A 25,528-nucleotide genomic window follows, 5' to 3' on the forward strand; every position below is an offset into this window, starting at 1 on the left:
CGAAGGGGCTTTCCATTGATTGGTTCCACTGAGAGCACATTAGCGCATTATTTTTTTCACGTGTGTGGTTCGGTTCCGTTCCCACATCACTGACACTTTGTGCGTGTTACATGATGTGGCAAAGAGGCGAGCAGGGGGTCTATCAGTTAAAAGAACGCCTTCAAATTTAAGTGCACGTTTATGCAGGTTCTTGTGTGGGTCAATGACGTCACTTTCTGCATCTATTAGATATTTTACAAACTAAAATACAAATCACGCAAAACCCGTCTTTCTATGCGAATGTGGTTTAAATAAAAAAATTCAGATTTTGTGTGTGTGTGTGTGTGTGGTTAAAGGCCTAAGCCATGACTAAAATTTATTAAATAAAACTAATAGTATTCATATTTTAAATCCCTTTGTTTCCTAAATCAAACTGTGGCAACCAAGAAGAAAACAGGGATTTATTTACACTGTAATGAATGTGTCAAGGTCAATAAATCTTTTTGATCTTTTTATGACAAAGCATGTTTTGTCAGATCAAATTGTGTAACCCTATGAACATTTCATGATACTGTATTCATGTTATTTGAACTCACATATCTTTACATTTCTATAGTATATCGTCCTTTTTGTCATTGATGTATACAAATGTAAATGTTTTGTGTTTATTTATCCTTCACTTAAGATGTGCTGAGTGTCTTTAGAATAGTTCTAAGTAACGTCATTGCTTCATTCAGAAAGGTTTGCACTATCAAAATTGTTTCCGCTCAATAAGCTGCAGAAGCTCTGAGCATTTGAATGGGTCGTATTTTTTGGGGCCACCAAACAATACTCTTGTGTGTCTTCACACTAAAGTGCACAAATGCCTTTCATAGAATTAGAGTAATGGACCAGAAACAGGCATTGAGATGCAAGAACTGACTTTCCATGTGATTTGTCATATTTTACCTTTTTTCTTGTTTCTGTTTTCTAATTCTTGTTCAATAGGCTAACACAAGTCTTAAAATCACCTTTCTGTCTTGCTCTTTTTTCCTTAGAGACTGAGGGAAAGGGTCAGTCTTTCAGGTGCCACAATGTAGGCTCACATCAGTACCCTGTGAGGTTCTCTGTCAAGTCTGAACAGAGAAAGATGATCTCATTGCTTTAGACTGTGGCCTCCACCCTCCAGCTTAGATGTGCCCTCACAATGATCATCATGAGCTCATAGATCATCATCTCTCAATAGAAGGTGCATTATAATATTTTTTTTTTTTTCTGCACATTGGCATTATTTTATTTTATTTTATCAGAACACTTGACACAAAATGATGGAGGCAGAGTGGAGGGATTCAAACTCTTGAGCCACTTCCCTTTGACTGTAGCACTAGCTGATCTGATTTTGCTACATCTAAAATGAATGATACTTTTCATAACTAGCAGGTTCCATAAATCGCACTGAAAGGAATGGCCTTACGTCATATTTCTGCTCATGGTTGTGTGATACAGTGGTTCCATAGAGGGTTCTTTGTCAGGAGAATCATCTATGATGATCTGGGGTGAAACTATACAGTAGGTTTTGTCCATGCATTTGCAGTTTGAAGATTGTGCCACTGAATATTGCAACTATAGTGTTCATTTTAAACCAGTAGGATAGAGATGGATAGATATACACATATTTTTTACTCTCAAAAAAAAAAGTTTGAGTTTCAGCTTTTTTTTTTGTTTTTTGTTTTGCTTCTTGATAGTCTTTAGGCAAAACAACAGATTAATTTCCTCTCAAGTAGGTTTGCATTGGCCATGACCAGATTCCAGTTTACCGAGCGGACTTCACTCACGCTGCTGACAGTCTGTCCATGATTCCATTTATATGCTAAAGAACACATTTTGGTTGAGTCTAAGTGAACGTGAGTGTTGTGTTGAGTGGCTGCTCAGGAACATCCTTTGAAAGTTGATGAAGGCGATGTACTGTAGATTAAAGAGTCCCCCTCTGCGCTGTAAACGAGCTGGAAGATAACTTTAGGGTAGCCACACTGAATTTGTTGACAGCAATTATTTTGAAACATTCAAAAGTGTCAAAGGTCAGGCTGCTGTGTCATTATATAGCAAACATATACAAGCAGCACAGTAAACATGCACTACTGTTCGAAGGTTTGGGGCCAGTAAGATTTTTTTTTAAAGAAATGTCTTATTATTATTATTTTTCATAAATACTGTAAAATATTGTGAAATATTATTACAATTTAGAATAACCATTAATATAGTTAATATATTTTGAAAAGCATTTTATTCCAGTTATGGCAATGCTGAATTTTAAGGAAGCCACTACTTAAATTCAGAGACACACGATCCTTTAGAAATAATTCATTTATTATCATTATCAATGTTTAAACAATGTTTTGCTGCTTAATATTTTTTGCAGAAACTGTGATAATATTTTTATTTAATTTATGCATCAAAGATATTTCTTGTGTAGAGAGATGTGAAACAATTTTAACGATCAACTTGTATATATAAGACTATTTTAGGTACTTTAACTACAAGATCTGGTTGTTCAAACCACATTTCCCCTCTGGAGGATTTTTGTTTTTCACGCATACAGGAAATTATAAGGATGTCCATTGTCTTGATAAAAGTAGCCCACCAAAACTGCTTGTAAATTGAGACACTTGGACAGACTTCTCTAGGAGACATGACCCCCTGTGCTTGAGCAAAGCTGCCAACATACACAAGAGAGGAGCAGAACACTTCAAGCATGCAAACAGCTAATACAAATCAAACAAAAATGGCTCCAAAGCAAACACACCGATTTGGCACATGGAGCCATTCTGTTCCGATATAGGCCCAGACTTGGTCTGACGGCCGTGATTTAGCCAAATAAGACATGTTCCTGGATCAACATCTTTTGATGATCCTGGATCAACATTATTGTCCACAAATATAAACTTAACCCAATACCTGCCCCTAAACCTAACCCTACCCATAATTTATTCCTAAAATCAGTAGGAAATTATGGCTGATTAACAAGAGTGTATATGCACCTAATCCTGATTTTAAGCCTAAAACAGATATTTCTTGAAAAGTTATATCCCAATTCTGATTGGTTGATTGGGATGTTGTTCCCGGATCAACAAGGAGGTTAATCCAGGAACATGTTGTACTTGGTGAAATCACGTTCACCGTCTAGAAGTCGACATGTAAGTGTTCTCAAGTTAGTTGCTTGAAACAAAATATATATGTATATATTTTTTAAATGTTTTAAAAGATCTTAAAAGATTTTTATACAAACTACACACGTTCAGACTCTGGAGACTTGCACTGAGTCTTCAGAGAACTTCTGTGTCAGAGGTACCTAAACACTTGCATTCCTAAAACACACACATTCTTTGCTTAAAAATGTAAAAAAGCTTTGCTAACACACTATGCTAATACAGAATTCAGTGTATCCAAACCAGAAATCAGAAGTTAAGTTCTTGAATAACATTATGATGTCTGCATAACTGACAATGAACTACTTGTCTGGCATAAAGTCAGGTATTTACATATAGCGGTAAATTGCTAAATCACACTGGACTCACTATTTGTGCTAGATCACTTCAAAGAATCAAGTTCAAAAGCAGCTCTTATTCCCCCTTGTGTGACCTTTGACCTGCCTTGCATTTTTGAGATGAGTCACATTACTGTGTATGCCTTGTTTCACTGTGCTTCTCCTTATCTCGAAGACTCATTCTCTATATTTTTTGCATCACCTGTTTGTGTGATAGCATGCTCAATTACCCAGTCAGGCCCTGCCAAACACGTGCAAAGCATCATAGTCAATGATGAGCATGACATTCTGAGCATTAAAGAACAAGACGTTTTGAGGGTGTTTCTACAGCATTTGAATGTTTTTTGTGTTATTTATTATTTTATTTGAAGCATATATTTATATACAATTAATTTAATTTAAACATGCATGAAGACATAATTTTTTATAAACTGTAAACAAATACCTTATTTTTTAAACACAAATAAAAGTATACTGTACATACATTTTAACCTTGTGTTTGATGACATGAAATTTCACCAATGACACACTTTTTCAAATAAGAATGGTGATGGCAACGATTATTTTATTTTATTTTATTTTAAAACTCTTCCTATCTTTCTGCACTATTTCCTGTAACTTCTGGACAGGTTTTGGTCCAGCATCATGACACTTGGGCTTTACACCGTGATGTGTTTCATTAAGACAGTGTGTTTATATGGCAAGTCGCTTAGACTTTTAATCATTTGCAAGATATGAATTCTTTATATCAACAATTCAGTATTATATAGTTAAAATGCTAATTCTTGATACCAGGAGTTGGATTTTGGCTCATCATTAGGCTTTCCCATATAACTGTGCATAATCATATATAAAAATGTACAGTGAAAAGAAATCACATACACTGCATTAACATTTATAATGCAACTGCCGCGACACTATATGCTTAAAACTTATTCTGAATTATAGACATAAGTAAATGAAACTATATAAAAAGAAATCATATAGCAAAATGTTCACACTTTGTTTGACACATTACATATCTGTTTTTACCACTGGTCTATAATAGAAAATATAAATCAGTGGTTTTTAGTATTAACTGTACACAAAAGCTAATGTTTACAAAAGGTTTTATTTTTAATTTTGTTTGTAGGCTTAGTGTATTTTTTATGTGATGCATTAAAACATTAAAACAAAGTTTAATGAAACCAAAAATAAACATGACAAAAGTTATTTTTTATGTATGACAATGATAAAGCTTACTGTGCGTTCACACCACCGGCGTCAAAAGCATCAAAAATCGCTCTTGCCGCTCTGCTCACAGCGCTGCAGAAAGATTTGTGAGCGCTCAGACGCTCTGACGTAGATCGAATGCTTATTTTGTATTTAAAGTGGCCGCAAAGCAAACAAGCTTGTTGATCTCATACAGACTAACCACAAGGAGGGTAACGTTATAAGTTAACCTCATTAAATATTGTTGTTGACGAAATATTAAGATCCTTTACTTAAAATGAACAATCTCAGACACCTTGGTCCACGTATCACTTTTAATTTATTTTTTATGTTCCTGTACGCAAACAGGGACACATCATGGATTGTTGCAAACACGAAACAGCAATAATCAACCTGTCCTCTATTGTGCTGGGAACTAATAGTCGGAGCTGTGTTTTCTGGAATCCTCTCAAGCGGTGGACTTCCATGTTCCGATTGGTTGCTGCCCAACCGCGTCATAGCTCATTACCATAAAATTGCCTTGATTTCAACTCTCCTCGACGCTCTCAACGGCCAAGTCGCGCCACGCGGCTGCTCGACGCCGGCTTACACTGGAAATGAATGACTTTCAGCCAATTTGACACTCTCGACGCCGGCAGTATGAACGCACAGTTATGGTGACATTTAACAAGTGAAAATACAATTACAGATATCAAGAATTATATTTTACTAGTTGAAATTTAATTCTTGATTTCTGCAAGTGATGATGTCATTGTTGATATCAAGAATTAACAATATGCAATTCCTGATAACAAAAATAGCCATCATTACTAGTAGAATCAAGAATTAACATGTTAACTGGTGAAAATTTGAATTGTTGACATCAAGAATTCATATCCTGCTAATGAATTAAAAGTCAAAACGGCTTGCCATAATGTTTATGCATTTGTCTAAGTGAAACTAAACATTTGTGCATTGTGTCCAACTTCTAAGTTTTTAAAAACAGTATTTCTTTCTAGCACATAAGCCGTGTCAAATTCACAGTTCTAGCCTATTCCAAATTACCCATGCAATTTCCATTATAAGCACAGAGGGATCCCCTTACTCCCACAGCAGGATCTCACTGAATACATTCTCCACTGAGAGAGTTTGTATTAGCAGATATATATCATGGCACAAGGAGTATAATTTCCTCAATCCTGGAAGTCTGGGTGTTTTGGTGCACACTACACTATATGTGAGTGTGTGTGGTAATACCATACATCACAGGTTCAGCTACACCAGGTGTTGGTTTTCAGAGGTTAGGGAGGAAGTTAAGCAATCCTCTGTAATATGGATTTCTGGAAATTTTTTGAGCTTTCTCTCACCCTGCTGTTATCTGGACAGTGTTGTGGTTTCCTTGATTCAGTCTGAAGAGTCCAGTCTTGTATAAAAAACCCAGGGGGCTCAAAACATCCTACATCTGGGAATAGAGCTTTATAGGAGGGTAATGGAATTCCTGTATGGAACCACAAAACCTATTTTTTTAAATAAACACCTCTGTAAATATAATTACAGCAGGAAGCAAGCCCTGTTATTATGATCCAAATAACAAAGAGTATTCACAGAAAATTGCATGTTTACCAATGATGTTAGATCCTCTCTATATTGTTTTAAAAGTGCAAATAATGGCAGTACTAGCTTGACTAGCTTAGACTTTGGGAACTGCCATTCTTCATGCGCAAAGAGGATAGATAAAGAAAAAAAGAAACAGAGGCCTTTTCTTTTAGCTGCTAAACTGCTTGTGTAAGATTATTTATAGATTGTCTTGTTTTGCAATGATGTAGTCTAGTTTGCATAAGGCTGTCCAGTGAAACTATTTCTATAGACTGTTGCTAGGTAGAATTAATGGTTTTGAATGAAACAGTTCAGCAAACAGTAAAACAATTAACTGAAATAATTCAACCGTTCAGAAAAAGCTTCTGTGCTCTCTAATAAAAGTATCTTACTGCTTTAATACTGTATATCTTGCACATTGCATTTGTTTCATTGGCATTTAACATATTTTCCATAGATATAGCGTTAAATTTATTTCCTTGCTTCTGTACACTAGCTTACGCAATGCAGTGTACCCCATTTTGTAAAATATTTTGTTTAGATGTATTTTTAAAAATATTAAAAATATACAGAATTGGCCAAATATACCTAAATATATTTCACTTATATTTATTTGCATATTTTGCATATATATTTATATTCTCTAAAATGTATATATTTTAAGGTATGTATTTCATAATTGATACTTGAAGCAAATTTTTCATATATGTTTTCATTTGACAGTTTAACATTTTTATGCATTTTGGCCAGAATTTATAATAATTATTTTATGGGAAATATTTTTGGCTCTTATAATAAAGTGCATGTGCTGGTTCTCATTTGTAAGTCAATTTGGATAAAAAGTGTCTGCTAAATTAGTAAATATAAATTTCCCTGTAAATATAAATGTCAACCTGCTCTGTTGGTGTGTAGAGCATAATGAAAAATGGACCGAATGCACTCCTATCTGAGCCTCATTGTGCTTTTATCTGACTCTCTATATCACAGTCTTGCCCAATTTAACACTCCATTTATCTGTAACTCTGTGTGAGACAGTGTTTGAACAGCTAGAGTTTGTCTTTTTGTCATATAATTTACAAAGCCTACGCCTCTCTGAAAAAACAAACGTTTACGATATTTTTAGTAGAATAAATATTTGATAAATTTAGCAAGCTATGATTATATTGAGTGACATCATCTCAAGGCCGGCACTTTCAGAGTCTGGTTTGTTCCTGGTTCTTGTAAATAATTTCCAATCTATTTCTGACATATTTAATCATTTCATACATGGAAGAATCAAATGATGCCCTATTCATACTGTTTAGACAGATAAAGCTCTAGTTAATATTCTATAATATTTTCTGTAATAATAAAAACTTCATTACTACGGGAAGAAGAAGGAAGGAACTGGCGGACAATCAAATGAAACTTTAATAATTCAAAATAAACACAAAACAGCGCATCAGCCCCTCACGGACGACTGATGTGCACAAATAAAAACCAAAACATAAACTTCAGCCCAGGCCTGGTCCTCTCTCGTCCTTCACTGTCGTCGCTCCAGTTTTATATCCTTCCATCTCCTCTGTGGGACTCGAGACCGGTGGTGGGTCGCAGGTGTCGCTCATTTCCCAATCACTCCACCGGCCTCACTCCTCATTCCCACGTCCCAACTCACTCCAGCCCACCACCTCGAGCATCCATGGCGGCACACTCCTCGCCTGTTCGATGGCACCGCGGATTCACCGCAGTGGCGAGGGATCTTCAGCAGCGTGTCCCTCCTTCTCCCGGGCTTCGGCACCACTGTAATAATAAAAACTTCATAACTATGGGAAGAAGGAGGCGGGAACACAGCGACAATCAAATGAAACTTTAAAAATTCAAAATAAACACAAAACAGCGCATCAGCCCCTGCGACTGTACGACCATACGACTGGTATGCACAAATAAAAAACAAAACATAAACTAAGTCCTGGTCCTCTCTCGTCTTTCACTGTCGTCGCTCCAGTTTTATATCCTTCCATCTCCTCTGTGGGACTCGAGACCGGTGGTGGGTCGCAGGTGTTTGACTCATTTCCCAATCACTCCACCGGCCTCGCTCGTTCCCACATCCCTCGGCCCCGCCCCACTCGTCACATTTTCTTTATCATTTTTTATATATTTTAATAATGTAATAAAGAGCATTTCATAGGAATGAATTAAAAATATATAAAATAATATTTGTATTATTGTATATTGTGTTTGGCTATGAATGCATAGGGGTTAGCTTTTTAGGGGTAAAAATAGGTACTGTAAGTAAGGACATTAATTCAGAATGAAACGGCTGTTTATTTAATGCAGCATGAAGTGTTAAAATGCAGTGTATTCTAACTACAGTATGTCTCTGTTGTCAGTCCCCCACTCCCCGAATACACTTAACTTCAGTATCTCCCACATTTAGCCTGTGCAAGGCCAAGATAAAGTAATATACTTTGGGCTAGAAGGAATGCACTTGAACAAGGTGCCCTTGAGTCACACTTCATACATTCAGGGAAGTGTCTGATGGTCACAGAATATCCATTAGCTTCCTAGACAGGTTCCTAGCTTTCTAGATAGGTTTCTTATCTACATATTTGTTCATATGGGGACAGTAATTGGTATGCATGAGCAATTTCCACATTTTTGTCCTGGCATGTGTTGGATCAGGGCCAAGTGTTCTGGCTTTTCAAAGTAGTCACAGTGACTAAGCGTCTCTGTAAGAGGACCCAAACCACTTGTCCAAGTCTGTAAGAATGCACATACCATACTGTACGAACAAGATATCTTGCACATTTGCACACACACTATACTGTAGGCCAGGGTTCAGCCGGAGCACTCCTCTCAGACATGCTTATTTGTGAAACATGATCCCTCTTATCATTACGAGACAGTTCAGCTAATTCAATGGCCTTGTGAACTGTAAGGTGAGTGAGGTAAGCCTCACAGTGACACTATCTAAAAGTCTATAATGGGAACAATAAGCTTTGTCAATTCAAAAATCTGATGAAGAGGCGAATCAAGGCACACATGCAATAAAGTTTTGTGTGCAATATATCTGATGTTGAGACTACCTTTTACCTAGATGTATTGCAGTGCATGTTGTACTCAGCAATTTTGGATAATTCAAAGCCATATTACCTCATCCAGAGCTATTTTTGAACTTCTGTTGCAAACTTGTGACCTTGCATTGCTAGTCATCACCTGATACCACACCACCACACACCAGTTTGTTTCTTAAAAAAAAAATCAAACTGTTTAAATGATATTTTTAGTAGAATTAATATTTGTTGAGTGACATCATCTCAAAGCTGGCACTGTCCGAGTCCGGTTTATTCCTTGTTCTTGTAAATCATTTCCAATCTATTTCTTAAATGTTTAATAATTTCATATATGGAAGAATTAAATAATACCCTATTTATCCTATTTAGACAGATAAAGTTCTAGATAATATTCTTAATTTTTTCCATATATATTTGTTTCTTTTTCTTTAATATTTGTATTATCTATTAATGAGCATTTCACACTAATAAATTAAAAATAAATAAAATAATATTCACCTAGACGTATAGTGCATATTGTACTCAGCAATTTTGGATTATTCAAAGTCATATTACCTCATTCAGAACTATTTGTGAAGTTCTGTTGCAAACTTGTGACCTTGCGACACACACACAGAAAAAGAAGAAGTACTGATAATTTCTGCCAGGACATTATACATTCATTTTTTGGACATTTCCATAACTCTAATGGATATCATCTGGGTGATGACATCAGGGAATCATCATTGAACTGACTTGACTGGAAAAATGACTCTTTGTTATTGTCTTCTTGTTTTATTGACAAACTATTTTACTGATTGGCACTGTGTATACCTGCTTTGACACAATATTGTATAAAGCTCTGTACAAATAAAGGTGATTTGACTTGACTCAATGCAGTGCAAAATTCAAAATCCAGATTAAAATAAATACAGAAAATTCCTTCATATTAATACAGTACTGTGTCCCGTTTGTGTGTGTGTGTGTGTGTGTGAAATATTATGGTTGAAGATTAAATTGAAATACAATATCACAAGTAGGCTAAGTGTATTGTAGACTTCTTAGGATAAGACTTTATAGTCAATTTCAAAAGATTAAAAAAATATTAAAAACAGAAAACTGCTCATTTAAACGTCATGTGGGGTACTTTCAAGTAAATACATATTTACTTTTATTGTACTTTCAATTTGAGACAATATGATATTTAAAGTGTCAGACAAAATTCACAATAAAGATATTCTAATTTAATAAATTATTGAATCAAATATTTTATATCGACTAAATCAAACTCAAAATCAGCTTTTGTGACAACTAGCCCCGTTTCTTTTTTTGCCCCTGTTCCAACCACGGTAAAGTTACTTTGAAACCATGCCTTAAAATATTATGTAAAACCTTTATGTTCTGCTTCAGATAAGATTTGCAAGACTATTATCGACTTTTACAGCTAATAGTTTGGCGATAACAGCACACACGCAACCACTGTTGAGTCACGCTGCGTAACGTCTTCCTGTCTGATCACGCGGCGCGCGCACTTGTTGAGTTCAGCGCTATTTAAAGGGGAAGCAACATGGCACACGCTTTAGTCAAACAGGAATCTGTCGAGTGGGAGATGCAGAAGTCAGCAGACCAAAGCAAGACCTTTGTTTACACGAAGAAGAGGGGGTATGATGTTACACGTAACCCCCACTTGAATAAGGTAAAAGGACAATTTTTTTGTAACTTCACCACGCTTTTTTTTTTTTTTTTTCAAAACATAACATTTTGTGTTGACTGTTTGCTAATACGATAGAAAGGCAGTGGATATCAGTTTCGAGAGGAACTATATTTAGACTTAAAGGGCCACACACTTTCTTTGCTATCTTAGTCAAAAGCAAGTCTGTTTGTAGTTTAACAGGTGCTCTTGAACTGACGTTGGTCATGACGCGCTACTTTCAGGATCAGCCCACGGAGTTTTCTTTTAACATATATAGTCTATATTTACCAGTTTTAATCTCCACACATTTTGTTATTATTCCCCAGATTGCGCTAACGTTATACTTCAAAATAAAGTATAATAAAATACCTATAATCCTTATTTATAATATTTTGATGAGATCAACAGCAGCCTCTGTCCAAGGTGCTGACAAGTCGTTGCTATGGCATCACCTCAAGAACTTCAACCTGGTGGGACAGTGATACTTCAGAGTCCAAATATTAGCTTTTTTTAATTTATTTTTTGCTTATGTGTATCATATGTGCACTGAAACTAAACATGTTTAAAAATCCAACAGCACCAGATCACTACTATAATTTGAAGTTGCAAACACACATCTGAATATTATGAATATAATATACAAGTATGCTTCTTTTTTTTCACTTTTAACGGCATTCCCTAGTTAACTTTTGAGGTAGCACATACTATCATTGTCTTTTCTCTTTATCTTATTAACAGTTATATTTAGAGTTTATCTATCACCGTTTGACCCTCATTTGTGACTCACTGTCCCTGATCTTTGATCAATTTCTCTTTGGAATGTTCCATTCATTTGCTGCGTGTGCCTGCGTTCTGTGTAACCCCTCTCTCCCGGGTCCTCACCGCCACACCTCGCACTCCTCGAACCCGGGTCTCCGGGGGTGGGAGGCGGACAAACTAACAAGGAGGCTAAATGACTGCAGCCACTAAGCGTCAACTGCTAGTGCGCATCTTGAGATCGGGGAGTGAGGTTTACCTGCACAGCACCCACTTGCTTTTACATCTGCACTTTTGTTTTCATTAAGATGGACCATTTGCATCAGTTTCCTATGCTGAAATTAAGGACTAGAGTCTGATCAAAGTCACATCTCTTGGCACTTTGCCACAGGTCAGGTACTGATGACAACACAGCACACTGCCTGTCGTTAAGGTTGATGATTTAGCACAGCACAAGAGATCTCACAGAATGAGGTCATATTTTCAATCCAGGTGCACACTATCTATGGCTCTGAAAGGTGTCATTATGTATGAATCCATTGAGTTGGTTGAGGTATGAAGATCACGGGTCTCTGTGTTGTCTTTTTTAGTGCACACTCCAGTCATTTCAGCTGTGTTAACCCTGGCAAAAAATAACATTTTCATAGGTCTATAAATCATGCAAAGTCACTCTTTAATCAAAACTGGCTATTAAAGTAAAACATTTTCAGTGACCCACTCATTATAGAGGTCATGATGGTGTTTTTAAGAATATAAAGTAGGCTGGAAGGTTGGAATATACAGAAGGTGTTTCTGTAACTGCAAGATGTTAAATATTTATATTTGACCTCGGGTCTTGAATTCAAAAGCTTCTCACTGCAAAATAAGGTTTAACATGTGGCTCGGGAATGTTGTGGGCATCGTTGATTTCAGTGTATTTTCAGATGATATGCTAGTTTGTTTATCCTGCTATATAAAATTGGAACAAAAATTTAATGCAAAGTGAAATTTTTTTTAATTTTTTTATTTAGAGGTGACTCTTTATTATACCTTCCATGGTCCTCTTTCCTGTAATCAAAGAAAATCTCAGATTAATGTCTCTCTTTAATGTGGCTCCTGTGTCTGTGGTGCTGGAAGTTGCCAGACTGGTGCCACAACTTAAAGCTCATGTGGTGCTTCGGGGTGTGAGAGCACTTCTAATGCTTTCATGTTTTTATGACGTGGCTTTACAGTTCCACCCACATCCTTGACTCTAATGAGCTAAATTCAGAGTTATTGTCTTGTTTAATAGACAGAGACGTGATTTAATGAGATTAATTAAAAGAGAGGCTCAGGTTTTGCTGTGTTTCTTTGTATGTTTGAGAATCAGCCTTTGTTGAAGGCATCAGGAAAATTGTGTGAAATCTCTGTCTTTATAAGGAAACAGAATTACATAAACAAGAGAATGAATCTCCAGAACAAAAGACTGTGTGATTGATATCATAATTAGCATAGTAATTAGCAAGTCATTACGTCAGACTCCAGGTTGTGTCATTCAGAGATAAATTGAGAATGGATGCAGAATGAAGAATTACAATAAATTGAATTTAAATGTATGGTAATAACATATATTTTTTTAGAAAAGTTAAGACAATCTTTGAATCTAGCCTTGATTGGATAGATTTTTATATATTTATATAAAACTAACCTGAATAATAAATCATTGAGGTTTGTTACTACCAGACCAGCTCCACTGTTTACCACGCAGTACTTTGGTCAAGCGCTTGCGTCTTTGTTTACAAACTTTTATTTTCTGGACTGTGATGTGATAGTTGAACATTGATAAGCTTGAGGTTTGTGTAATAAATTACAAATCAGTCATTCATCTTATGAGTCTTATTTCATTCTTAGGTAGTGCTACTCCCTTGTAAATACAGTCCCACATTGAGTAAAACATTTGCTCTTTCATGCAGCTTTCAGAACAACCGACCTCCAAAACTCATGAACCAAAACAAGGAAATTAAGCGAGAACGTAGGAAATGACCCCTGAGAGGAGCTGTTTTGAGCTGTACACTTGGTACACTGTGGTTCTCCAGTGGTGCATTGTTGCTGTCCCGAGGGCCTGGCTATCACAGGGCTTGAGTGTTCTCCCGTTTTCTCACTCTCAGCTGCAGAGAAGCACAGGACAACATGCTAATTGATGCTGTAGGACTGAAAACATAGAGGCCTCACGTCCGCAAGCTGGAGTTTACTCTCAGCGCCCCTCCCTGGTATCACCTCTGACCTCCTCCCTTCTCAACAGCCCTTTCCTGTGTCTGCCCTAAGTGCAGACAGGATATTATCCATGTGTATGCGGGCAGCTTTGTGGAGTAAGAGATGAGAGTGAGGAGAAAGAGGTCTCTGTAGAGCGAAGGAGAGAAATAGTGAGCTGCCCTGCTCTCCACAGACCTCTTCTGTGTTTCTGCTTTATCTCTCATTAATGACCGCCTGTGTGAATCGAGGCCAACAGCACTGGCCTCTGGCTCCGTGCCATGCCAAAGACCAAAAACGCAAACAACGCAGCACTAAACTCTCTTAGCATCCAAGATGAGATCCTGTTTCACATGGGGAAATGGGCTTTTAGGAGCACAGGTGATTAACAGATGCCCATTCAACTTGCTGTGGAAAACAAGAGCTCAGTCGGAAATGTAGCACCTTTTGGGCTAAGCAGTGGAGACTTTAAGGCCCCCTTGTGGTTATGTTTGTGGATTGCCAAAAAGCTATTGTTAGAGACAATGGCTTTGTTCATATACTGCAGGAAAATGTGGCCCAAATCAGAATTTTTTATTTTTTACTCCTATGTGACTCAGATCGTTTGTTTTATGACTGAGTGAACAGCATAAACCACATAGAATGAGAGCTTTTTGATTCTGATTTGGGCCATGTGTGGTTCTAAATCTGATATCAGGTCAGATGTTTTGCAGTGCAACCGCAGTCTGAACAGTCAAAATGGATCTCATGCAACTTTTACGACACTATAGATTGACATTCATCATAATTCTGCACTGACGGGAGTCACTTCAAAGATTTTATAAACCAGTGTTTCTTTGATCAACTCAGTGAATATGACAGACATTTGTGAATGTAGTCAGTGCAGAGACTGTGTATATATATTAAGGCTTAATTCACTGATAATTTTGAATGGTCATCAGTCAATGCTTTTTGCTGCCATGTTATGTAGTTCCAGCATCTACAAGCAGGGGCTAATTGACCTAGTTAGCATGCTTGCTAGATTGCAGAAGCATCTGATTCAGAGTGGGATTGGCAGTAGCATTTCGATGACAAGGACCTTCTTTGTAGTTTTGAAAAGAATTGTCCACACTGGACAATTGTCTCTTTTTTTAAAACTTGTTTCTTACAGCTGCTTTCCCAGCAATCGTGTCCTGTTCTGTCACAAACGTGTTGTGCTTAATATCAAAGGGTTTGAGGGTTTTCCATAAGACATGCAGTTTGCATTTAAATGAAAGTAAATATGGGTGAGGTAAATAAAATAAGCAAAAAGTCGAAGTCTGTCAGTGTCAAGTGTAACCAAGCACAGAGATTTGCATTTCTTCTCTGACATAAAGAAAAGCTGGCCTTTACGTCCTATTGCTAGTGCAGCCTAGTTTAAACTGAATGCTCTTTTTCCCTTTAAGTGTGAAAGGCTTGAGTTTTTTTAATGATTCATAATAGCATCTGTATATCATTACGTGTATATCTAATATTTGGTTGCATAATTTGTCATAATTTCATTGCATTATTCATTTCAGATTCATAAAATGTAAGTTTACTAAGACCTTGGCATTAGGATAACATGAATAATTAGAATTATAGAAAATATTTGATAACAGTATGTATAGAAATTCAAAAAATGTACCAGAAAAAAAACACTGCCAGCTAATTTACAACAGCAACATAAGTTTATTGTAGTAATATTTTTTAATAATGTGCTGTGTGGAATACCGTCCCCTCAATCCTTCATAGTTTCATTGCATTCAATTTATTTGCATGGAAAGAATGTTCCTCAGTTTAACTGCGTTCGTCATAAAAAAATAAATAAAACATTTAAATATATATATATAATTATATTTGAGTGTTGTCATACATCATTATATTTAATCTCTGCCCTTGCCAGATTAAAAAAGGAAAAAATGCAGGTGTTTTGCTCACAAAAATTAAATGAATGTAAGAACTTTCACCTGGATTCTAATTTTTTCATCTTCAGTTGCAGAAAGGTGCATAAAGTAAATCTCAATGGAAGATCTCAATCTCAATGGGGATTTTAAAATCTCCCATGCCAGAAACTAATGAGTTTGTTTCACATCAAGACTAACAGATGTTCAGTTGGTATCTCAGGCATTTTAATTAGTTTCACTTCGAAAAGCTGTTGAAATGTTCTCTGGGAGTCGAGGCTGCAAAATAATGTCAGTATCTGTCATATTGTTATATTAATGCTATGAGATGACAGAACTGCTGTATGTGCAACTGCATGTGGTGTGGGCGCTGATATAGTTGTATTTATTTTTATAGTTCTGGTTCTGTGTGGGTAATATTAGGATTCAACTGAGATGCTTATGATTGTGTGTGGTGTTGGTATGCTAATGATGGAACAGACCTCGTTTTGTTGGGATGGGAGAGCATGTAAGCTCTCAGGGAAGGTCAGGTGCTGCTGTTGGTCTCCAATTTCTATGGGCTCCAACAGTGTGTGTGCAGCCCAGGTTTGTCAAGGTGCATATGGGAGATACTGACCACCCACAGGGCAAAAAAAATAAATTAAAAACAGTAAAGCATCACAGCGCCAGATGTGATTGAAGTGCTTGAAGGAAAGTGGAAAGTGCTCTACTGTTCATAGAAAGATTAAGTGCCAGTCACCCATATCCAGCTCTACACAGACACATGCATGGATGCATGCACAAATCGCTCAAACTGCCTTTTGATCACAATCTCCCTATTTATTTAGCTTTCACATTTTTACTCTTTGACAAACTGATAGGACTCTGTACAGTATTTCAGCAGAACACTAAGGCATTATGAAATGTCATTTAGCTTAGAAATGGTTATTCCACTCTGTTTTCCATTTCACACTTCCTGAGTAATGTTGTATAATATGTATTAGTAAAGTAGATGTGCAACAAAAATTACAAAATGTTGTTATAAAACCAGCATCATGTATTCTTTGATGTATTCCAGTACAAGAATGGCAGTTGTCAAATCTCATTCATTGATTTTGACAAGGTTTGTCCTTTGTCATAATCCTACAACTTTGAACCTACTTCTGCCAAATGGAGTTTTTTGATTAGTTGTGTGAAGACTTATAAGAAGGACTCTTGTTTTGGAAATTGTTGACTCCCTGACGAAGGCTTGTATGCCGAAACGCGTCAGAGTTTTTAAAGGTTTATGATGACCAAGCCATAAAATAAAGGCTGTTTAATTTTTCTTTAAGAGAGTGCCTTGGAGTTTCTTATTTGTTCTGTATTATGATTATCCCATCCAAAGAGCACCTCAAGCTAACATTTTGAGTCCTGGAAGTGCCCCTCTATAGACATTTGATGAAGGTTTTTCCTTTGGTTGTCATTTGGCTTTGTTTCTGTCTCTCATGAATAAAATAATAAAGCTAAATAAATGATGACAGAGTTAAGGCGATAAATTAATGTACAACTCTAATCTGATACATGCTGTATGCTCTGGAAAGTCTTGACAGTTGAAGGTTAATCAACATATCAGGGGTTTATAGCAGTCATACTTAAATATGATGAGAAATGGGCATGATCAAAGATGTAAAACAAAGTCATGCTGTTTTTTTTGTCTTGTTTAGGTTTTCTTGTCTTTTATTTTGATATTTAACCATGTTTCATGTTCTTGTTGTGTGTTTTCCTACCCTGTCATGTGATGCTGCTAATAGATCTGCTAATAGAGCTGCACAGATCGATTCAATTCTGACTTGAAACAGTGCATGCCGGTTAGAAATTTTGTCTGACTTGAGATGGCGCCGACGTCACGTGACTGTCATGTGTGGCATCGAAGTAATGCGAGAGCATTTAGAAAGCAGCCGGTTGATTCAGCCGCCACTGTTTCTTCTTATAGGTTCACTTCAATGCTGCGATGACTGCAATGATGTCATCGCTATGGAAAGACCACATACCATCACGCCAGTTCATTGGACAATAGCATTTAGCATTGCTGCGCATACGTCACGTATACTCCTATATGCATGCTGCACGCTATTTCATCAGATTTTAATTCCTTTAGGAAGCGAATCATCTGTTGCCCATCGGAAAGAGATTTTTGTGCTCTAAGCCATCTTTTATATAGAGCAGTTTACTCCTCTAAATTGAACAAAATGATTTTTCCGGTAAGCTACAGTATATGTGGGTTGGTGTTAGCGCAGTGGATAAGACACATGGCTTTGGTGTGAGAGACCCGGGTTTGAATCCACTGAGAGACACCAATGTGTCCCTGAGCAAGACACTTAACCCCCTAGTTGCTCCAGAGGCATGCAACCTCTGACATATAGCAATTGTAAGTCACTTTGGATAAAAGCGTCAGATAAATTTAAAATGTAATGTAATAAAAGTGAGCAGGTGGTTTTCCCCTCTCTCTCTAAGTTACTTGCTGCGCTTTACTAATGCAGACACATTCATTTGATTTGGTGCTTAAGCTTAAAACACTTGTTTGTGTATTGTTTTCAGACTCTGAGGAGACCTGCAGCAGATGTTTGTTTTGCACTATGATTTTGGCGGTTTGAGCTATCAAGCATTAGTTTGCCCGACTAATTACTATTTCTTTCAGTTCCAGTGCTGCATTGAGCTGAAACATATAAGTGGAAGAGCTCACGTGTTTCAGAGTATTTTTTTATAGCAAGCTATAGCAGTAAGCTGACGGTTTTTCCCCTCTGTCTCTACATTACCTAATGCTGTACTAAGTACTAATGCAGACACTTTCATTTGATTTGGCACTTATGCTTCCAACACTTGTTTGTGAAATGTTTTTAGACTCTGAGGAGTCCTGCAGCAGATGTTTGTTGTGCATTATGGTTTGTCGCTTCGTGCTACCAAGCATTAGTTGCTCTATTACTTCCCTCAGCTCCGCTGCTGCATCGAGCTGAAACAAGTGGAAGAGCTCATGTGTTTCAGACTATTATTATAGCAAGTTATAACAGTGAGCTGACGGTTTTCCCCCTCTCTTTCTAACATTACCTTCTGTGCTGCACTGATGCAGACTTGCTCATTTGATTTGGCGCTTATGTTTCCAACTCTTGTTGGTGTACTGTTTTAAGACACAGACTCTAAGGAGTCCTGCAGCGGATATTTTGTCATGCACCATGGTCTTGGCACTACTGATGCTACTGAGCGTTGGTCTGCCGGAGTACTATAATGTTTCTTTCAGGTCTGCTACTGTGTTGATATAGAACATTAAGTGGCAAGCTGTTTTCATGTTACTGCTATAATGGCTCAGGTTATAGAGTTGAGCAGACAGGTTTTCCTATCTCTCTCTCTCTCTCTACTTTTGCGCTGCACTTATGCAGACACGTGCATTTGAATTGGTGCTCACGCTTCCAGCTCTTATTTGTGTACTGCTTTTAGGTGCAGACTCTAGGAGTCCTGCAGCGGATGTTTGTCATGCATTAAGGTCTTGGCGCTTTATGCAATCAAGCATACCAATACCGGCTGTTAATTTTTCTTTCAGCTCCGATGCTGCTTGAGCTCACATATCTAGAGTAAATGAAAGCTGTTTTACACCTAACGCCCTATTGACTTGGGCTTCAGAGTGAGCAGAGTTTCTCTACTCCTGCACTGCATTAATTAAGGCTCGTACATTGATTTGGCGTTTACACTTCCAACTCTTGTTTATGTGACTGTTTTTAAGCCAGACTCCACAGCTGACATTTGATGTGCACTATGGTTTTTGGCTCTCCATGCTACCAAACACTTGTCTGCTAAGCTAATAACTATTATTCTTTCAGCTCCACTGCAGTTTTGAGCTGGGACAAATAGAGGACTGTGTGCTATGAGCTGGGTCTGTGGAGTTTGTCATGCAACAAGGTTATTGGCACTTCAGGCTACAGACACTATTTGCACAACTAATCATTATTCTTCTCATCCCGACTGAAATGCACTGAGCTGAGCTGCTGTGTAAATGAGTTCACATGAAAGAATATATCTTATGGCAAGCTATTAGTGCTCACCATGGTCAGCCTACTTCATGTGATTCCAGTTTGCTACCAACACTCGCTTCACATGACTGGCTGCCATATGTGACTGCAGCAATACATTATTGTGCTCTAAAGATGTTGGGTGCTTTATGCTATCCATTCCACATTTGTATGAATGTGGGCAACCTACAAGTGTGTTTGCCTCTCCATCCTAAACACAGACTGATTTTGGAGATTGAAAGCATAGCCCTAAAGTCATTGGTGCAGGGTCTATGTTGACATCCAAGTCTCCGCTCTGTGGTTGGTGCTGGTATTAGTGGTGGGTGGGATGACCAAAAATGAATAACACCGTATTTTTTAAAATTATACTGGAGAGTCAGACCTCTTGCTCGTGGTTCAGAACTAGCGACATCTTCAAACTGAATCATAGCAAATGTTTATCCAAAAAAGTCGCTAGGTTTGTCATTATATGTATTCTATGGAAAAATTTGCTAAAAGCAACTGAAAGTTATTCAATCTAGCACTGAAGTCACGTTTGTGTGCGTGAGGCACGGGAGCTGATGGCAGCAGGCAGATATGTGTGGCTGTCAGTGGGTATTGGACAAGTTCTTCTGTGTCATCACCGTTCTACTAGCTCACAACTTCATTTTCAGAACTTTCACCCTTAGTAACACATACAGCTGTGTCCTCGCTACAGTGCAACTGTGAAAAGAGATCCCTCTCAAACACATTCCAAACATTATTTAAACTATACTGCTATAGTGATATTTATTTTTGGATTTGCATCACCTAACCTTGTGCTTGGAGTAAGCAATTTCAAGATGCTGACGTAGAGGTTTATCCTATCTCTATCTGAGATATAAGGATGTATACTTCTGCGTCAAGATCATCAAGAGACACAGGAAGTTCCTTAGGTTTGCTTTTGGAATAAAGCTTGCAATACTGTATTCTTTCATTGAGCTGGCCTCGAACGCAAGGTAAATGGATGCGTCTCTGCCCCTGTTGTGGCTGGGTAGTCCAAGAATTGCCCATGACCAGTCTTTATGGCTTCCCGTTGACCCGTTTGCTCCCAAACTATTCTGTTCAGAGTAAGGTTGGTCAGAGTGAATGTCTGTTGTTGATGGTGCCATTTTGGCCCACTCGTACGTGGTTCTCATAATTGGTCAGTCTGTTACAAGTTACAAGTCTCTGTGGGGTATATCCGAGCTCGAGTTGAAGCTACTTCATCAAGCCCCTCATCAGTGGACTGCAAACCAAATCAATTAAACGTAATTTACTGAAGTTTATATGGGCAAACAAACTTGTTAATCCACCTGGAGTTTAACCATTCTTTTATTTCATTTACACAAGCAGATATTTTATCAATTTGAATGGATAGAGTAGGCCTACAGGTAATGAATCTGTGGATGTCATCAGCATAGAAATGATAAACCATGCTGATGTAAAAGCTGACCCAGAGGTAGAATGTAAATTATGAATAATGATGGACCGAGAACTAATCCCTAGAGGACACCTTGCTTCAGTTGTAGAGTGGGAGATCAAGAATCACACACAGACATATAAAATTGTCTATTAGAGAGCGACCTCAGAAATATCCACTTCTGAAAGGCGGGAAATAAATAAATCATGGGAGACTGTGTCAAGGGTGGTAGCTGATGTCAAGTAGGAGAAGTATGGAGAGAGAACCAGAGTGGCAAGAAAGTAATAAGTGATTCACCACCTTCACAAGTGCAGTTTCAGAACTTTGAAGTGTGCGAAAACCAGACTAAAAAGGATCAAAGAGATTATTTACAACTAGGAAAGACTGAAGCTGGGAGGCAACAGTACTTTCCGATAATCTGAAAGGTATGAAAGGTAAATTTGAAATAGTATAGGCAATAACTGGATATAACTGAGGGGTTGAGGTTGGGTTCATTGAGGATGAGGGTAGCTGCAGCAGATTTAAGTGACAGAGGGAATGAAGCAGAGATGTATATGAAGTTAAAAATTGGTGCAGAGATGACAGAATGGCAGAGTTTCAAAAGAGAAGTAGGAGCGGGGTCAGGTCAGCAGAATGGAGAATTAGATTTTAAGATTAAATCAGAAACAGAAGATTGATTAGTCAGAGACAAGCAAGACAAAGAATGGCCAGAGAGATTAGTTTTACAATTAAACTTTGTAACTTCATCAGAAATAGTGTCAGAGGAAAATATTGAGGATATCAATACATGAATAACAGATTAATTCAAAGATATAACCATGTGTATGAATAGAAAATGCACATACTGAGTCAAATAAAAAAAAATATCAAAAACAGACAATAAATGATTGAGTCAGTACATATACAAAGTGTTTTGAGAGGAACAGATGAGAGTAATCAAATTTTCTCACAGAAAAAGAGAAGGATTTTTTAGAGTCTTAAGTCTGCATCTTTTTTGTTGTCATATTATTTAAATGTTTCCTTTCTCTTTGGAGTTTTACAAGCTCTTGGTGCATAACGAAGATCTGTAAAGTTGCAAAGACTAAAGTCTCAATGAGGAAATACATTTCACAACTTTTGGATTGCCGGATTGGCTTTCGAGTCCAGCCCGGGGTCGTCACATGTGGTTGCCACAATCCCCGGCCAGTCCTTCGTAGAATCTGCCGGCTAAGCCGTTCTCAAGCCCGCCCACCTCTGCTCACTCAAGCCATGCTCCGCTCACTCTAGGCTCGGTTCATTCTAGGCCTCTGGCCTCCGCTTACTCAAGGCCGTGTTTCGCTGAGAAAAGTGAAAGTACTTTGTTTGGCCTTCCAAGACGAAGACATGACTAGAAATCATGTTTATATCACGTTTATTATGGGTTTTATGTTTATGTCTTGTCGCTCCGTCCGGACAGGACATCACAATATGTTAAAGGGTGTAACATTTTCGTCACACTCTTGAGGTATTCACAACGCACTGGATAGCTGGCCAGTCAGAGCACACCTCACTTTTCAGACCAATGAGCCTTGTAAAAATCGACGTGTTTCAAAAGTTGAAGGGCATTGAGGAGAAACAATAGTGTGGAGTATTTATTTATTTTTTTTACCTTAAACCGCATAAACACATTTCATTAACACCAAATAATGTTCCTTTTAGCAGCATCATATGACCCCTTTAATGCAGTTTAGTGCAGTTTTTCACATGGATGGCTACCCTGTGGGTGGGCATGTAAATGACTTAACTAGATGTAAGAAGAATTTGAATGACTAGTGTCAAATTAAATTCCAGGCACAATATAGCCCCAAAAGGAGCAATGCTGATAATAATGAGGTTCAACAGTCACCAATCAAGTGCCAAATGAATTCAGATTCATACAAGAAGACTAGAACATATGGAAGCTTGTTTCCACCAAAGGATTTAGAAAAAATAATAATAAATAAATAAAACATAAATGGTAATTGTGACTTTTTAATCCCACAAATTTGAGTTTGTCTCTTACAATGTGGAATTTGTCTCTCACAGTTCTGAGAAGAAGTATATAAATTGTAAGCTATAATCTCGCAATTGTGAAAACAAATATCAGAATTTTTATTATTACTTTTTATTTTGTTAAACAGAATCATGAGATTGGAGTTCATTTTTATCTCACAGTTCTTACTTTTTTTTCCCACCTCAGAATTGTGAGAAAAAAAATCCTAAATTGTGAGATAAAAAGGTCACAGTTACTTTTTTCCCAAGGCGGAAACAGGCTTCTGTAATAAATAAATAAATAAATATATGAGGGTTGTTTTTTAAGTCCGCAGGTTGAAGTGACCCCAGTAACATGAAATTAAGCCCCTGGAATGCAAAAACATGCTTATTTTATCATTTTGTAATTGCTAGACCCCCATCGAACTGCAATTGGGCTAGTTTTGAGTAGCGATTGGGCGGGTTTTGTTGTGAAAACCTGCCATCTCCATCAACTTAACATCAAAGTTGTTTAGAAAGCACTTGCATGGGTGTTGCTTGATACTTTAGTGTCCTTTTCATTTAATAATATAAATGAAAAATATCTAAAAGTTTTCAGGAAAAAAATGGCTTGATTATTTATCAAATGCAATTTTTGTTGTAGATTGGAATGTCTGAAACACTTGGATTATCTGGACTGAGTTTACTACGTGTCCACTGAGGAATGCTTCTGATCATGATTTTGGCATTAAGAGGGTTCCTGCTGTGCCTGTGTATTTAAACTGTAATCATATTTAAATGATATTTGACTGATTCTTAGACCAAGACTACAGATTCAAAGAACAAAATGGCTAAGTCTGGCAAGATTAAAGTTGTGAATGCAAATGTATTCTTTTATACATATAAAAATACAGAAAATTTACAAATGAACGTGACAGAACAAAAGAAAGACATGATCAATTCAAACCCCTCAAAAGTGACAATGCATGAAATAAACAAGAAACCTTTAGAATAGAAGATAATTACAATATATAACCATGAATAACATAAGATAAAAAGACAGATTTTGAGACTCAACATTACGAGGGGAACACAAAACAGTGTCATCTGTCTGTTCCCATGCTGTCAACGCATCAGCCTTCTCTCTCTTTTTTTTTTAGGGATATTTAACTAACAAGTTAATTTAGACATCCCTCAGGTGGCATTTATTTTTGTGAAGAAATGAAATGTGTTGAACTCTTCTGTTTCTCCTTGAGTCAGAATGAGAGACAGGGTTGAAACTTTTAGTGATAGTATTCTAGTATTTTGCTCTGGATCCGAAACATGATTTGTTGGACAGCATCACACCATATGGAAGACCGTTTAATGAAGTATCATGATTGCTTTTCCTGTCAGAAAAGAGCCCTTGCAGAGTGTTGCCGAAGCCTGGTTTCTTAAAGGGATCTTATAATGCTTTTTCACTTTTTCAAGTTTAATTAGTGTGCAATGTTGCTGTTTGAGTATAAAAAGATCTGCAAGGTTACGAAGCTCAAAGTCCACTTCAAAGGAACTTCTGTTTAACAGAAAAAAACTTTTCAAGAACTACAACAAGCGGCTTGTTCGAACAACATAAGCTTCTTCTGGATAATTTGATGTCAAAATATCACTAATTTATATAATTCCTGTCAACCAAATATGCAAAAAAAAATTGGTGTGGAACCGGTGAATTCCGGTTGACCTGCTCTAGAGAAGACCAAGAAGAGGAGCTGCTTTAGTAGTGGGTTGTCGCTACTAAGAGATACTGATCAAAATGCTGGCTTTGCACAAAAGCTTCTCCTGCAGCTGTATAACAGTTTTACTGCATTTACTGTTAAATGGTGTATTACATCGTATCAAAAAATGCATTAAAAAAAATTGCAAAAACAACACTCTGAAACGTCCTCTAAAATCCATGCTTGCAAAGGTTCTGCACAATCGTCTTGTTTGTAAACATTTGCAGGGTCTGAATTGGGCCTGATATAGCAAAATGTATCCATTTGTTTATATTTACAGCTGAACAGATGAAACTTACAGATTTAGTAAGGGGTGTGACATGTCCAGAACACGCTCTAAATGATTTGCCAATCACAACGCCCTCGGCCAGCTAACCAATCAGAGCCCATTTTGTTTTTTCAGAACAATCAAGCATGAAAACCTATTCTAGTACACCCCCCAAAAAACAAAAACAAATCAAGACTTCATTACAGCAGTATTAAGACCCCTT

At 37.3% G+C, this 25,528-nt stretch overlaps 1 protein-coding gene across 1 annotated transcript in view; it reads left to right on the forward strand.

Moving 5' to 3' along the window:
* Positions 1-10,846: 10,846 nt before the first annotated feature.
* Positions 10,847-25,528, forward strand: part of LOC113078580 (NADP-dependent malic enzyme, mitochondrial-like) — a 32,667-nt gene continuing 17,985 nt past the window's right edge. Inside the window, exon 1 of the mRNA XM_026250896.1 lies at positions 10,847-11,017. Coding sequence (XP_026106681.1) covers positions 10,889-11,017 — 129 coding nt within the window. The 5' untranslated portion in view covers positions 10,847-10,888. The remainder of the gene's footprint in view (positions 11,018-25,528) is intronic.

The sequence above is a fragment of the Carassius auratus genome, unplaced genomic scaffold (assembly GCF_003368295.1).
Source record: "Carassius auratus strain Wakin unplaced genomic scaffold, ASM336829v1 scaf_tig00026052, whole genome shotgun sequence".
Lineage (NCBI taxonomy): Eukaryota > Metazoa > Chordata > Actinopteri > Cypriniformes > Cyprinidae > Carassius > Carassius auratus.